Here is a 14,330-nt window from a genome sequence, read left to right as displayed (position 1 = left end):
GCAGATTTTTTTTAAAGGATAAACACCAAATAAAATGTAAGTTGACATTTTGAAACCTTTACATTCAATTAACTAAGGCGTCTTCCTGGCTTAAAACAATTCTATTGTATTCTGTTCTATTCTACAAATAGAGTTACTTTAAATTATAATATAGAAAGTGGTCTTGTTAAAGAAATGGACAAAATTTATTGTATCAGTTCTAACAAACCAGTAAATTGGATTGTTAAATGAAAGAGCCTCATAATATGGAATTGACTATTATAGAATCATTATTAAAATAATAATGTAGTTTTCAATTTCTCATGGTGGCTGATGATAAAACAGTATTTCACTATCCCTCCCATGGGCAGGGACTAGAAAGGAATTGTGCCTGTTTGCATGGCGAGATGGCAAGTGTTTGCCTGTGTCAGGTGTGATTAAAAAGCAACGAGCCTTTAAAAAAAATAAACAGACAAGAATTTGTATGCACAAATAACTCTGGAGTTGCAGCGAATTCCTGTGGAAGGTCATAGATTCCTCCCTTCTATGCTTCCATGGAGAAGCATTTCTAGGTCCTTCTCTGAGAATTGTCTTTGCTGCCACTTTACAAGCCATGCAGTAAAACCAGGCAGTCTTTTTAGGGGGTGTTTGTCATTTTTGAATCGCCTGATGCTAAGCACTTTATAGATCTCTCTCTCTCTCTCTCTTTTTTTTTTTTAACTTCATCATCACAATAACCCTATGAGGGGGTATGATTACCTCCATTCCACAGAGGAAGCACTGAGTCCTAGAAGGGTTTTAGGTAACCTCCTCAATGTCTCACCCTTCCTAAGTGGCACATCTGGGGTTTAAACCCACGTCCTCACTTTTAATTACTTTCGTCTACTTCCTCTTGAACATGAATCACCGGGCTTGACTTTGCACAGTTCTGTTCCCAAAATCCAACCCCCTCTCAAAGGGTCAACCTTTGCCATTAATGAGGGTATTCAGGGGAATGTGTCCTGATTCCTGGACACAATTAATGAGAAGGAGTTTCAAAAGCCCTTTGAAAGAGTGGCAGCATTACTGGCAAGAACATCTCGTTTCCCTAGGATTCAACTCTCATTTGTATGTGTAAGCTCTGGTCTCCTTACTTGAAAAAAAGAGAGAGAGGAAAAAAATAGTAAATGAAAAAGGACTTATATACTTTAAAGTTATGCCTTAGACCAGCATTTTCTAAACCTGTGTCCTGTGGAACAACTGTCCTGAAAGAAATGCGTCTGTGCTCAAATAAATTTGGGAAACTGCACATTTTACCCCCACCTTGACTATTCACAAGGCACTTGGGCTTAGAAAAGCCTCTGGAATTATTTCATGTCATTTCACTTTTCTTAACATCTCATAGGATATTGGGAATCTATGCCTTTGGTATGCATATTATTTTATTAGATTAATTATTTGTACCCCACCTTCTTTTAGAAAGCCTTGCTAGCAGTGCTTAGGCAGGTACAAAGAATTCCATCTTGGAGGATACATGAAACCATTTATCTCCATATAAGGCCTAACTCAGACCATCTTGTTAGTGTGGATTCATCGGGTGTGAGATCTGGGAGGATGCCTCCCTGCCACACTGTCCACCTGGTCAAGCAGCTTGGCACACACAGCTTCTCTGGGCACCTCCCAGTGGGTGCTCCATCTTCCTGAAGGAGATTACCACTTGCAGCATGTTAAAGGAAAAATGCCCCTGAACTTAAACCTACACTCTCACCGTTTTTGTCTGGAGCAGGTTCCATCACAGCTATTTCCCAAATGGCTAATCCAACATTTCTGTGGGTATGTTCCGTGGAATATTCGTTTTACATAAAGCTCAGTGATAAAAGGGTCCCATGATCAATAAAATTGGGAAATTGCATATTTCGTTCCCTTTTGAAGAGTCTCTGTTTAAGGATAGAAAGATAAGTGTAATTAAGATTATCTTCAATTATCTTCACTTACTCACTTTTCCCAGACTTACTTGGATTTTTGTTGTTGTTGTTGTTGATGTACAATCTCTCAACCCTATAAAGCCTCATATTTCAGGGAATATACTCTGGAAACAACTGGGCAAGGCTGTTCTAGATTTGTAGCAGATAAGTGGGCAGATCTGATGGGATTAAAAAGAGGAAGCGTGGCCTTGCCTATAACCATTACCAGTCTAAGCACAGAATCCCAGCTCTGCCAGTTATAGGCTTCAAATTACTTTACCTCTCTCACTTTGGTTTTTCTTTATATTTTAAGAGGAGAATATAAAACCTAAATTAAATGTTCATTTTAAGATTAAAATGAGTTAATAGATGGCAAGCTGCTGAAGATGAGGCTTGTCACAGAATAGGCTTAAAATTTAAGTCCCTTCTCCTTGGTGCTTCAAGACCAGGGCAATACACGCTGAATTTACACACAACATCAGGAAGATGGGCTGTTGACTAGTTATGCCAACCCCTAGAAAGGAAAAGTTTGACTATCCTGGGATGAGAGGTAATAGACTATTAAAGCAATGAGGTAGATCCATGCTCTAATCTTTGCTAGTATGCATGCCAAGAATATTCCAAAGGGAATCCCTGCAACTCTAACACCTACATTCTAATCCTGGCCCTGCCACTGATAAAAGATGTATGTGACCTTAGGTAAATCACTTAACTTATGGAGACCTGTTTTCTCACCTTAAAAAAGAGGAATTGGGGGCACCTGGGTGGCTCAGTTGGTTAAGTATCCAACTTCTGCTCAGGTCATGATCTCACAGTTCGTGAGTTCAAGCCCTGCATCAGACTTTCTGCTGTCAACACAGTGCCCACTTTGGATCCTCTGTCTCCCTCTCTGTGCCTCTCCCCCCTCTCAAAAATAAATAAACATTAAAAGAAAAAAAAAGGAGGACGTAAACTACATATCTCTCTGGAGTGCCCCTCACCTCCCACCATATTTACATGAAGCTAAAGTAGGGTTGTTTCCTATCGATCCAGATGAAGAGGTGGTGGTCTACTTAAGTGTCAGCTGAATTGCACTGAGAATGTTTTGCAAGGATGAGAGACCAAAAAACCCCCAAAACCAAAAAACTGTGACATAATGTGCTCATGTGTGATGCTTCCCATTTTAATGCTTTCCTGTCTTAAAAACATATTTTTAAATATTCAAGTGTAAATTATTCACATGGCACATGCACTTAGAATATGTGCATTTAACTAAAGTGAATCATCAGCCTATCATTAATTATCATTCAACCAGCCCTATTCTTTTAGATAAAGGAGAATATTAGTAACTGAAGGGGCTGAATCATTTAAGCACAGTGAGCTCTAAACAAGTTGGCAAGCTTTCCAGCTATGCCCTTAAATCTTCTAGCAGCTTATAGCCTGTGTGGCTTGATCTCTCATTTACCTATATATGCATATATAACACATGTTGCATATGTGCCTGGAATTGTGCGTTTTTGTGTCACACACACTACCCATGGCTGGTTAATTCCTTGGACGATGCCCATAACAGTTCTCTTGGACAGGTGACAATCTCACTAGACCTCAGTTTCCCTAGCAGTAAAACTAAGGTTCTTCACTATATCTAACGGCTCTTCCAGATCTGATGTTTTATGTCTATGCTCTTTGATTATTCTCTGGCAGAAGCACTGGAGACATGCTCACGTACATTCTCTCATGTAATTCTTAGAATCTTCCAGGAAGTCTTTTTGTTATCATAATTCTGATCTTGACAGATGATGAAACAGATTCACCTACTTTATGTATCATGTACATAATAAGTGACAATTACAAGCTTCAAAACCAGATTCTCTAGTCTATATCTGATTAATGCCATCTCCAAGTGAAAAGTACTGGCTGCTCATTCTTTTCTTCTTCATGCAGAGTAGTCTTTACTGAGGGGACATTATATGGGAGACCCCTCCTAAATCATCTCCACCACCCCCCCACCCCAAATAGCCAGAAGAATCTGCTCTGGCCTAGAAGACACAATGCAGGCCACTCATGTGTGAATGAAAATTCTAATGGTAATCGAGATATCACAAGTGACTAGAGGGAATTTGAAGTAGTAGGTATCATTAGAGTCAGGGGATGCTGGCACATGGCCAGATCAGCAGTCTGGTTGGAGACTAGGGGAGATTTTCTGAGCAGGATTACTCCTCCTATTCAGCTATCTGCAGCTCCCCATGCAGAGCCCAGTCCTACTCTTCCATGAATGAAGCCCACAATGCTACAAGCATAGATTCATATATATTTGAAGTTAGAAACAACCTAAAATACCTTGTCTTGCCCCCTCATTTGACAACACAGCCAGGAGAAGTCTCAAGGCCACACTGAGTATTTATGGTTAATTCTGGGAATTAAGAGCCAGTCTTCCTGATTCCCTCTTCAGTGTGCTCCTCCTGCTGTCCCTGGAGAGGTGAGGAACCAGGGCAGGAAACCACTTCAGCGGCCCATTAGTCTTGGCATCAACACATGTGCCCGCCCAGTCCTTTTGCTCTTGTGGACTTCCATCTCCAGCCTCTTGGCTGGACGTTGGGCAGCCTGAAACTTGACCTTCTTCCAGTGTAGCTAGATCCTAATTCTCTGATGTTCTGCTCATTTCTTTACTTCTCTGTTGTTACCTCAGTTTCCCTCAGGACTCTGAGCTCCGTGCTGACCCTGTCACCCACTTTTTTGTTCCTTTTGAATTAAATGCTCTGGTCCTACCTTTTGAATTCAACCAGGAACCCCCTAACAATTTTATGGCCTTGGTGTTAATTTATTGCTTGCGAAGACATGCAACCCCCCCACACACACCCTCCTGCCATCTAAGCAGTTGGATGTAGGCACCAGAGGGAGGAACTGGAGCTTGAGGCTAGCAGATACTTTTAAGATACCATCCTCTGTTCCCACTGCGATATTAACAATAAAATCATGAAAGCTTTTTTAAAAAAACTATCATTGATAGGGAATTTTAAGAATATTATTCTAAATGCTTGAGGAAATCAAATATGCAATTTGAAAAGATTATTACCCGGGGGGTGGGAGGCAGGGGAGGGTGGGTGATGGGTATTGAGGAGGGCACCTTTTGGGATGAGCACTGGGTGTTGTATGGAAACCAATTTGACAATAAACTTCATATATTGAAAAAAAAAAAAATAAAGTGCTCTTCTCCAAGGTCAGAGCATTCTTGATGGTGATGTGATATGTGTTATCAATAAAAAGTATATATTTCATTAAAAAAAAGATTATCAGAAGTAAAGTCATATTTCTAAATATTTTCATTTTAAATCAGAAAGAATAAACATATATGAATTGAGCACTAAGCTAAATATCCTAAGGAAAACAAGAGAAAATAAACAATAATTAGACAAAATAATAAATTAGAAAGCAATTGGAATAATAAATAAATCCAACATTTGATTCTTGGGAAACCAATAAAATAGCAGACCTTTGAAGGAAGCAACACTCACAAATGGAGAGAGCATTAATTATTCAATAAAAGGTTTTGAGTAAATTTGGGTAAGTATTTAGGAAAGAATCAAGGCAGTATCTCATCTCATATTATACATAAAAGTAAGTCTCAAATGGATCAAGGAGTCAAATGTTTAAAAAAAAATTTTTTTAAGGGGGTAGATGTAGGTAATAGTTCATTGATCTTTATGTAGGAAAGAACATTTTAAGAATAAAAGCAAAGAAAGAATATGTACCATATGTATGCATATCAATATCTTTGGGTAGTATGATTATGTAATCTTTAGTTTTTCCTTTAAGCATTTCTGTGTTTTGCAGAATTTCTATAATGAGCATATAGTGTTCATAAGCAGAATACACCAAACTGCATTCAAAAGTTTTAAAGTCTTTACTTGAAAAAAAAATACAGGTTTAAAAGGTTTTAATATCACTTTGAGACTACTCACATTAATTAGTTCCTTTAAAAAGGGGATTATTGTTTCATTGTATTTCTTAAATCCCTATGAGCTGAACAGTGTTCTTATGGTTGTCCGCCAGAATGTAGCTATTAAGTCATTTTGTGACCCTATACTGACAGGCTACCAGGTGTGTCAATACCAGGGCACTGGACAAGGAGTCTTGGGCCTCATGACCTTTAAGCAAAGCTTTTCACAGCCCTCTGATCCTCAGTTTCCTCTTGTCAAACAGATATTAATATCTCCTCTACCACTTTCACAGAGTTTTTCCAAAGACCAAATAAGATAATCCAGCAAGAATCTATGAAATATAGGCTATTATGAAGGCAACAACCATCATTTAAAGAATGAGCTATTGCCTGCCTGGAATTAACAGTTGGTATGTACAGTCTTCCTAAATCTCCTTCTTGTAAGGAAACATACACTCCCTTGGTTGCAGAGAGGAAATAAAGTCCTCCTCATTCCTCCTACAGTCCCCTTACTGAATTCATGAGGGTGATGACTAAGAGATATAAGTGCATTACCTTTGGGGGCAAGGTCTGATCGGTCAACACACATCCCTGTGTGCACCTCTACCAAAACTCTAGGGGGAAATGCCTGATGTTTTCCTTCCCTAAGAATAGAGGAAGTGGCAGAGACCTCACAGGTTCCCATAGGACCAGAGGTGAAGAGCAAATTCTAGACTATCTCCACACCAACCCACAGGATGGCTGCTTGGCAAGCCTATGGGATCTAGATCTCTGATTTGTGCCTCAGAGTATCAAGTTCATTCAGATGGTACATTGGTCCCCACCAACCCTTCTATGATGCTGCTTTTGTGAGCATGGTTGTCAAATCTGAGTCATATTACTGCAGAGTCTTACTACATGTAGTTATGGGGACAGGACCATCCACAGCACCTCTATGTCCCAGAGCCACTGCTCCAACTAGACTTGCTACAAGGAGTGAACTGCTCTCTCAGCCACCACAGGTAAAGAGGGGGTAGTGTAAGTGACCTGGAAGGGAAGCAGACCATATGCAGCCCAGGCTGCATATAAGAGTCACCTAAGGAGTTTTTAAACATCCTCATGACCAGGCCACACCCCAAGTGTAGAATTTAACTAGAACCCCTCAGGGTAAGAACCAGTTACCACCATATTTTTAAAGCTTCTCAGGTCTTTCCAAGTGCAACCAAGATTAAGAAGCTGTGGCTTAGGATCTAACACAGACCTAGGCATCTCCCCTGCTTCAACATTCACACAACCTTCCCTTTGCAAGTCCTCCTCCACATTCTGCTCTCTCGTAAGTGTGCCTGGCTCATATTTTGCCTGCCAGGGAGCTAACTCAACCCTGAGGCGTCCTTTCTCCTTCAGCTCCTCTGCTGGCTGGCTCCATCTCTGTTTGCTGATTCCAAATATCCAGGAAGGGACTTATCTTTAGCCTAATTTGCCTTTTGAACCAGGGTATTTGGCCCTTGGGAGGCTGACTGACCCCAGGATCAGCTATTCTGGATAAAGACATGAGTCCTAGCCCTAGTAATCTGTGGAAAGGGACAGAGTTTGTGCTCTGCTTGGTCTGCTCTAGGTCTGTCATGTGTGAAGATGGTATGGAGTAGCACAGTTTCCTTTTAACAGGGACTGTGGGATTCTTTAACAACTGGCCCAATGACAAATCATAATATTGAAATCAAACATATTTCAAGAAATTCATAAAAATTAAGGATCAGAGTTTCACCCTCTTTATAGAACATGATTTTTAGTCTTTTAAGTATACATAGAATAATAAAATGGTTAGCCTATTCAACTATATTTATAATGTATGTATAATTTTATACATCTTTGTCTACAGAATCCTTGTCCTTAGAAAACCACAATTGAATTTAGAATTGAAAGACTAAGATACTCATTATTATCTTAACCAGAGTGATTTTTTTTAGTTTTTATTAAGAAACTTTTTTTTATTGAAATGTAATATACATAATGAAAAGTGTACATATACTAAGTGTTTATCTCGATGACTTTTTAAGAATGTTTTTCAGAGAAGTTTTAGGTTCACGGCAAAATTCAAGAGAAGGCACAGAGATTTCCCATATACCACCTACCCTCAGACATGCATACCCTCCCCCATTACCAACATCCGCCACCACAGTGGGACATTTGTTACAATTGATGAACCTACATTAATACCCAGGGTCCCTACTTTACATAATGGCTCACTTCTGATGTTGTAGATTCTAGGGTTTTGACAAATGTATGATAATATGTACCCATCATTCTGGTACCATACAGAGTATTTTCACAGCCCTAAAATTCCTCTGTGCTCTACCTATTCATTCCTGCTTCCACACCACTGTGGTTTTTTATAAAGTGAATATCTTTGTAATCAGCATCCAGGTCAAGAAACTAAGCACTATCATTACCCCAAAGACTCCCCTTGAGCTCCCTTCCAGTTACTACCCATCTCCAACGGTAACCACTATCTCGATTTCTGGCAGTATAGCAAGTTTTGCTGGGGTTTGTGGGTTTTTTTTGTTTTTGTTTTGTTTTGTTTTGTTTTGTTTTGTTTTTATTATGTTCTGGCTTCTTTCTCTCAACTTAGGTTTGTGAGATTCATTCATATTTTTACATGTAGCTTCCATTTTAGCCAGAGATTTTAATCCTTGAAATATCCAGTTCAACAAGCATTATTTAACCAGGAACTGTGCTCAGGGCTGGGGACACAAAAGTAAATAAGGGTAAGCCCCTGCTCTAAGGAACATTCAATCTAGTAATGTAGTAATGACAAGAAGTTAATGTAAATTGAATTCCTTTTGTTTAACAAATATTTATTCAGTGTCCACTATGGGATGGGCAGTATTACAGGTGCTAGGGATAAGCAATGGACACGCAGATACAAATTCTACTGGGAATCCTCTGTTTTATTTCCCTGACATGCGTGGGCAAGTTCTGCCCACTAATATCTATTTCCTGCTCTGTTTTGCATCTAATTTCAACATAAGGGGAACTAGTGTTGAAAGCTCTTTCTTCTGGTGACTTAGAGTGTACAGTTTTGAAGTGGCTGCCCCAACCACGGGGCAGTTTGCAAAGCAGTGAGCATGGGAGGTATTTCTCAGTATCTATTTTTGCCTTATTCTATTCTGTCCATCACTGATACTGCCTATTCAGAATGAAACAAAGCTCTGGAACATGACGAAGGCTTTGGATGTTACTTGGAGCAAAGCTGAGCAATCTTGTTTTTCACAACTGTGAAGTAAGAAGAGACAAGTGCCAGAGTTATGACTGGAATCATAAACCTTTGAATTTGTTGTAATAACTACAAGCATCTAATAAGTATCATTATTCATCAGTGTTGACTTGTCAGAGTCTAGTCAATGACTTAAGTATAAAGCTATGATGTTGGAAGAGGAGAGAAAGAGAATCCAACATCACTCCAGGATTGATAGCTTAAGATGAAATGGAACAGAGCATCTAGTTTTATTTATTTGGTTCATGTTTCCTCCCATATAAAAGTAGAGATAATAGTAAACTTCACTTCCATGTATCTCTGTTTTACCTTCAAAGATTCTCAGTCATGCTCAATTCATCTCCAACTCACTGCTTTCCCCTCCCCTGATTATTCTGAAGCAATCCCAGATGTCAAAATTTTCAAAAATGTTCAGGAAGTAAGATCTCTTAGTATTAATCTCCTTAGTTAACAGGTATAGGGAGGTGAAATCACCAAGCTAGTTAGTGCCAATTATTTTTAATCCTTAGACTTCAAAAGTAAGTCAAAAAGATTCCTAACAGAGAATATTGGACTTTACATAGTGCAGTTAAATGGGATGTATGAGATTTGAATTATCAAATTATGTCAAACACCTGGTCTAGTCCATGACCATGATCACATTTTGGATAATAGTTACAAGTGGAATAAGAGGTTCCCCCACACAAGAGCCTTAATGTGTAGATGGAACATCACTTGAACCCATTATAAATTTGTCACCAGTACATTTAAAAGTTTATTTTTAGCTTGTATCAACACTTTATCTAATGAATTCCATAAATTAATACTCACTCAAAAAAAAAAAAAACACCTCATCTTTGTATTATTTGGCCTATAATCACCTCTTTTAAGCCTGTCATTCAGAAGCTGGCAACTTTTCCAAATTGTTCAACAGGATGTTGGGACTGCAGGTTGATGTTCCTTTTCATCAGTAATTTCAAAACCAAATTCTTGTGGATTTTGACATTGCAAATAAATGTGCCCAAGTGAAACTGTTTTTTTCCCAACTATTTAGTAATAAAATGGGTCTAAACCTTTTCCTAAGCCTCACTGTTTCCCATCTTCAGCCTGTTCTATTATCTAAGAAGGATGTTAGTTGATGTTCATTGAGCCAGTGTTGATGGCCTATCTACTGTGAGATATCAAAGCAAAACTAGGCTTTGATGGAGCTACTTTTCCAGGGCTTCCAGGCTTAACACCCTGAGGCACCATTGTGTGAGCTGATCAGAATGTTCCAGAAGTTTCTAGAGCAAGAGGGAAAGATTCTGTTAGTGTCTTTGTCATAAAAATGTGCAAAATGTTGCTTTGGCTGCTTTGACTGTCATACTTGTCCAGTTATATCTCAAAAATGTTACTCAGGGCATGTGACATCCATCACTGTGAGAAGTGGGACATGAAGACTCTATGAGTATCTGATGAAGAGAGAATGGGGATAAAAAAAAAAAAAAGCTTCAAAGATTACCTAAATAAACAACACTGTGGAAGACAGACACCTAGATACTTTTCCATACACAACTCCCATTCATTTCTTTAAGACATAATAGCAGCAAAGATTGACAATCTGTCAGGTTAACTGTTTTCATTGTGTACTTTTTCCTGGGCAGATTATTCACATCGAACTCCTTTGATGTGATCAGTGATGATGCTTTTATTGGTCTTCCACATCTAGAGTATTTGTAAGTAAAAAAAAACTTTTCTTTAACATAATGATTCAGGACAAGTCCTCTTGGGTTCCTACAGCTGTCTGACAACAAATATTATAACTTATTGCAGATTCATAGAAAACAACAACATCAAGTCCATTTCAAGACATACTTTCCGGGGACTAAAGTCTTTAATTCACCTGTAAGTATGAATGTTGCTGTTACTTTTTAAGCTTACTAATAGACAATGCAGTTTGATAATCTGTGGCTAAAGCGCCCACTTAATGGGTAGTCCATGAAAATTTAAGAAACCCAAATGATTTCTCTCCATGCATACTTGCCATATCTCCCTGTTATCAGCCAGTGTGTGTCCAAGAAATTGATTACTATTAATAGGATTAGCCTAATCCAACCATAATTAGGAAAATAATCTAATGCAGGGAAGTTGTGTGACTGAAATAACTTTTTAATTATCTACTTCATTACTCACTTCATGGATAATTATGGATCGACTATATAGCTTAATTTGATATGTGCTGTTTTTCTTTTTCTGTGTAAATCCTGACTTTATATACATTTAAATATATGCTATACCCACCAGCAATGTCTACACAGTACCTGAACAACTTGTTTATAAATTAAATGTTTAATTATTCAATGGATGGCTAGAGGTACAACTGTTGTTCTTAACAGGAGACAATTTTGCCTCCTAGGGAACATTCATCAATATCTAGAGACAGGTTTGATTGTCACAACTGGGGGCTGTAACTGACATCTAGTGGGTAGAGGGAAGCAATGCTCTTAAACACCCTACAATACACAGGACAGCCCCCACAACAAAGAAATATCCAGCCTAAAATGGCATGGTGCTGAGTTTGGGAAGCTTGAAAAACATGAACAAAATAACTTATTTGTCCTAGCCTCCCCCACCGCCTACACACACACACACACACACACACACACACACACACACACAAATGTATTTTTAAGAAAGCTAGAGGGCATGGGAAGAAAAAGCACTAACATTTATTAAGTCCCCACTATTATGTTGGTCAATTTGCTTTACATGGATTTTCATTTAATCCTTTTAACAATCCTGCCAGATAAGTAAAATAATCCCCATTTTAGAAATGAGAAAACAGAGACCTAGAGGTGATATGTGACTAGTGAACTGAATAGCTATGGGATTATAGCATCAGTAGTCGAACTGTAATGATTATTCATCCATTCAAGGCTATTTTTCAAGTGCCTAATATGTGCCTCATTAATGTTGAGACAAAAGTCCAGGAGATCCAAATGCCACTCCATCAGCTTTAACCTGTTCCCGCACAATACCTCACTATCAGCTCTGTTCTAAGCCCCAGGATCTATAGCAGGGAACAAGGCAGACAAAAATACTTGCCTTTTGAGCCACATTCTAGTGTGTCCACATGGTCCTAATGCTTCTTCTCACCAAGCCTTGTTTCAACTCCTGTTTGGATTTGCAACAAGGAAGGGGGAACTGATGGCCAGATGTATTATGCACAAATCATTATACCTTTCAAGTCTCCTGTAAAAAGTAATTATAATAAAAAATGTTTGCTAGGCTGCTCTGCATGTCAATGATATAATGTGATGCAAAAATAATCGTGCATGGTATAAATGTTATGTCATTTTATCATAGAGCCAAACACCACCAAACCTCATTATTTAGAAAATGATAAATAACAGAAACAAATATATGGAAGAAGAAATGAAAGTCTTGACCTCAACTTGAGAGCTTCTTAATTCACATAAATCCCATTCAACATAGCTTCTGTGTGATGCTTAGCATCATGAAGGGCTAAAGGAAGGATGTAAGATCCAGGTATCCTTTCTGGGAACTTGCAGTATAAGTCTTGCCATTCCCCTTGGTTCACTCAAGTGTATCTTCTCTTCAGTCTAAAGGATTGCCTGACTTGGAAAGAAAGGAGAAAGGAAGGAAGGAAGGAAGGAAGGAAGGAAGGAAGGAAGGGTTAATGAAAGGAGAGAGGGAGAGAAAGGAAGGAAAGAAGGGGAAGAAAAAATGGAAGGAAAGAGGCTAGAGATGGGGAGCAAAGGGAAAAAGAAAAAAAATCTATACAACACCCTAATGAAGAACATCTATTTTGTTTGACTACAGACTGTTAGGTCCATCAAATGAAATGGGAATTGAAATTTGGGTTATAATGAGGCCCATTATAAGAAGGGGACACTGGTATAGCATGTGCTTAACATCTAGACATTTTCAAGCTCAAGGGAACACTAAAGTCAGTATTCAGAGGCATGAATCTTAAGGGTCAGACGGTGAAAGGAAAGACGAACCTCTCTGACCAGGTGCTAGAGGTGGGAAGGTGTTATGAGGGAACAGGTTAAAGTTGACTAAATGAATATGACCCTTAGGTCTCTTGCATCTTTATCTAATACTCAGATTGACTCATTTGGCATTGCCAATATTAGACTGTTTTTGATCTACAAAAATGCAATGCCATATGGTTCATCCTAAATAGTCTTTAAGAAAGTGTCACACAAAGATGAATAAGATCCAATTCCAACCTGGAGAAGCTCAGCCTGGCAAGAGGAATTAGACAAACAAATATTTACTCACTGAATGCCTTTGTCCCCAAGTTATATTCTCCTTTCCAGTTATGCCATTCTTTGAGCTGTACTCCTTTCTCCCTTCCTTCCTTCCTTCCTTCCTTCCTTCCTTCCTTCCTTCCTCCCTCCCTCCCTCCTTTCCTCCTTCCCTCCTTCCTTCCTCCCTCCCTTCTTCCTTTCTTCCTTTCCCTCCCTCCTCCCTTCCTCCCTTACTTCCTTTCTTCTTTTTTTCTTTTTTCCTTTCCTTTTTTTCCTTTCAAGGAGAGATGGGTAGGGAAGATTTGAAGCCTAAATGTCCCTCTGACTGCTCAGCACGTCAAGTTCATTTTCCATTATTTACCACCTATAAATAAATCTGGCATCTGTTGGAGCCATTAGTGTCCTTTTTAAGATTTTAGGCTTCAAAGTGCAATTTCCTCCACCTCGGACCAAGTCTTCCAATCAAAGGCAAGCACTGAATCAGTGAGGAATGATCACCTGACCCTCTAAATTGCATATACTGGAGGAAGAGTTTACCAAGTTTTTTCAGGTCTTGACCTCATTATAGTCTCCTGGTGACCTTACAAAAGAGACAGGACAGTGGCACTACCCACAGTGACATGAGAACATGGAGGTGCACCTGCATTTAAGCTGCTCCCCAGCTAGTAGTAAAAGCAGAAGTTTCCTGGGGTCTTTATTTTTTTTTTCAACGTTTTTTATTTATTTTTGGGACAGAGAGAAACAGAGCATGAACGGGTGAGGGGCAGAGAGAGAGGGAGACACAGAATCGGAAACAGGCTCCAGGCTCCGAGCCATCAGCCCAGAGCCTGACGCGGGGCTCGAACTCACAGACCGCGAGATCGTGACCTGGCTGAAGTCGGACACTTAACCGACTGCGCCACCCAGGCGCCCCTCCTGGGGTCTTTAATAAGACGTCTCGTGCCCTCCCATTATGTCAGGACCAGAAAGCTTTGATTGAGCTGCCTGGATCCTCCCACAGG

At 39.3% G+C, this 14,330-nt stretch overlaps 1 protein-coding gene across 3 annotated transcripts in view; it reads left to right on the top strand.

The window, feature by feature from the left end:
- LGI1 (leucine rich glioma inactivated 1) overlaps nucleotides 1-14,330 on the top strand; it is a 38,500-nt gene that overhangs the window by 8,614 nt on the left and 15,556 nt on the right. For all 3 annotated transcript variants that reach the window (XM_030334666.1, XM_030334667.1, XM_030334665.1), the window contains 2 exons: nucleotides 10,717-10,788; nucleotides 10,886-10,957. In XM_030334666.1, coding sequence (XP_030190526.1) covers nucleotides 10,717-10,788; nucleotides 10,886-10,957 — 144 coding nt within the window. The remainder of the gene's footprint in view (nucleotides 1-10,716; nucleotides 10,789-10,885; nucleotides 10,958-14,330) is intronic.

The sequence above is a fragment of the Lynx canadensis genome, chromosome D2 (assembly GCF_007474595.2).
Source record: "Lynx canadensis isolate LIC74 chromosome D2, mLynCan4.pri.v2, whole genome shotgun sequence".
Lineage (NCBI taxonomy): Eukaryota > Metazoa > Chordata > Mammalia > Carnivora > Felidae > Lynx > Lynx canadensis.
Note: the sequence above shows the minus strand (reverse complement) of the source record. Positions and strands in the feature narration are given on the sequence as shown.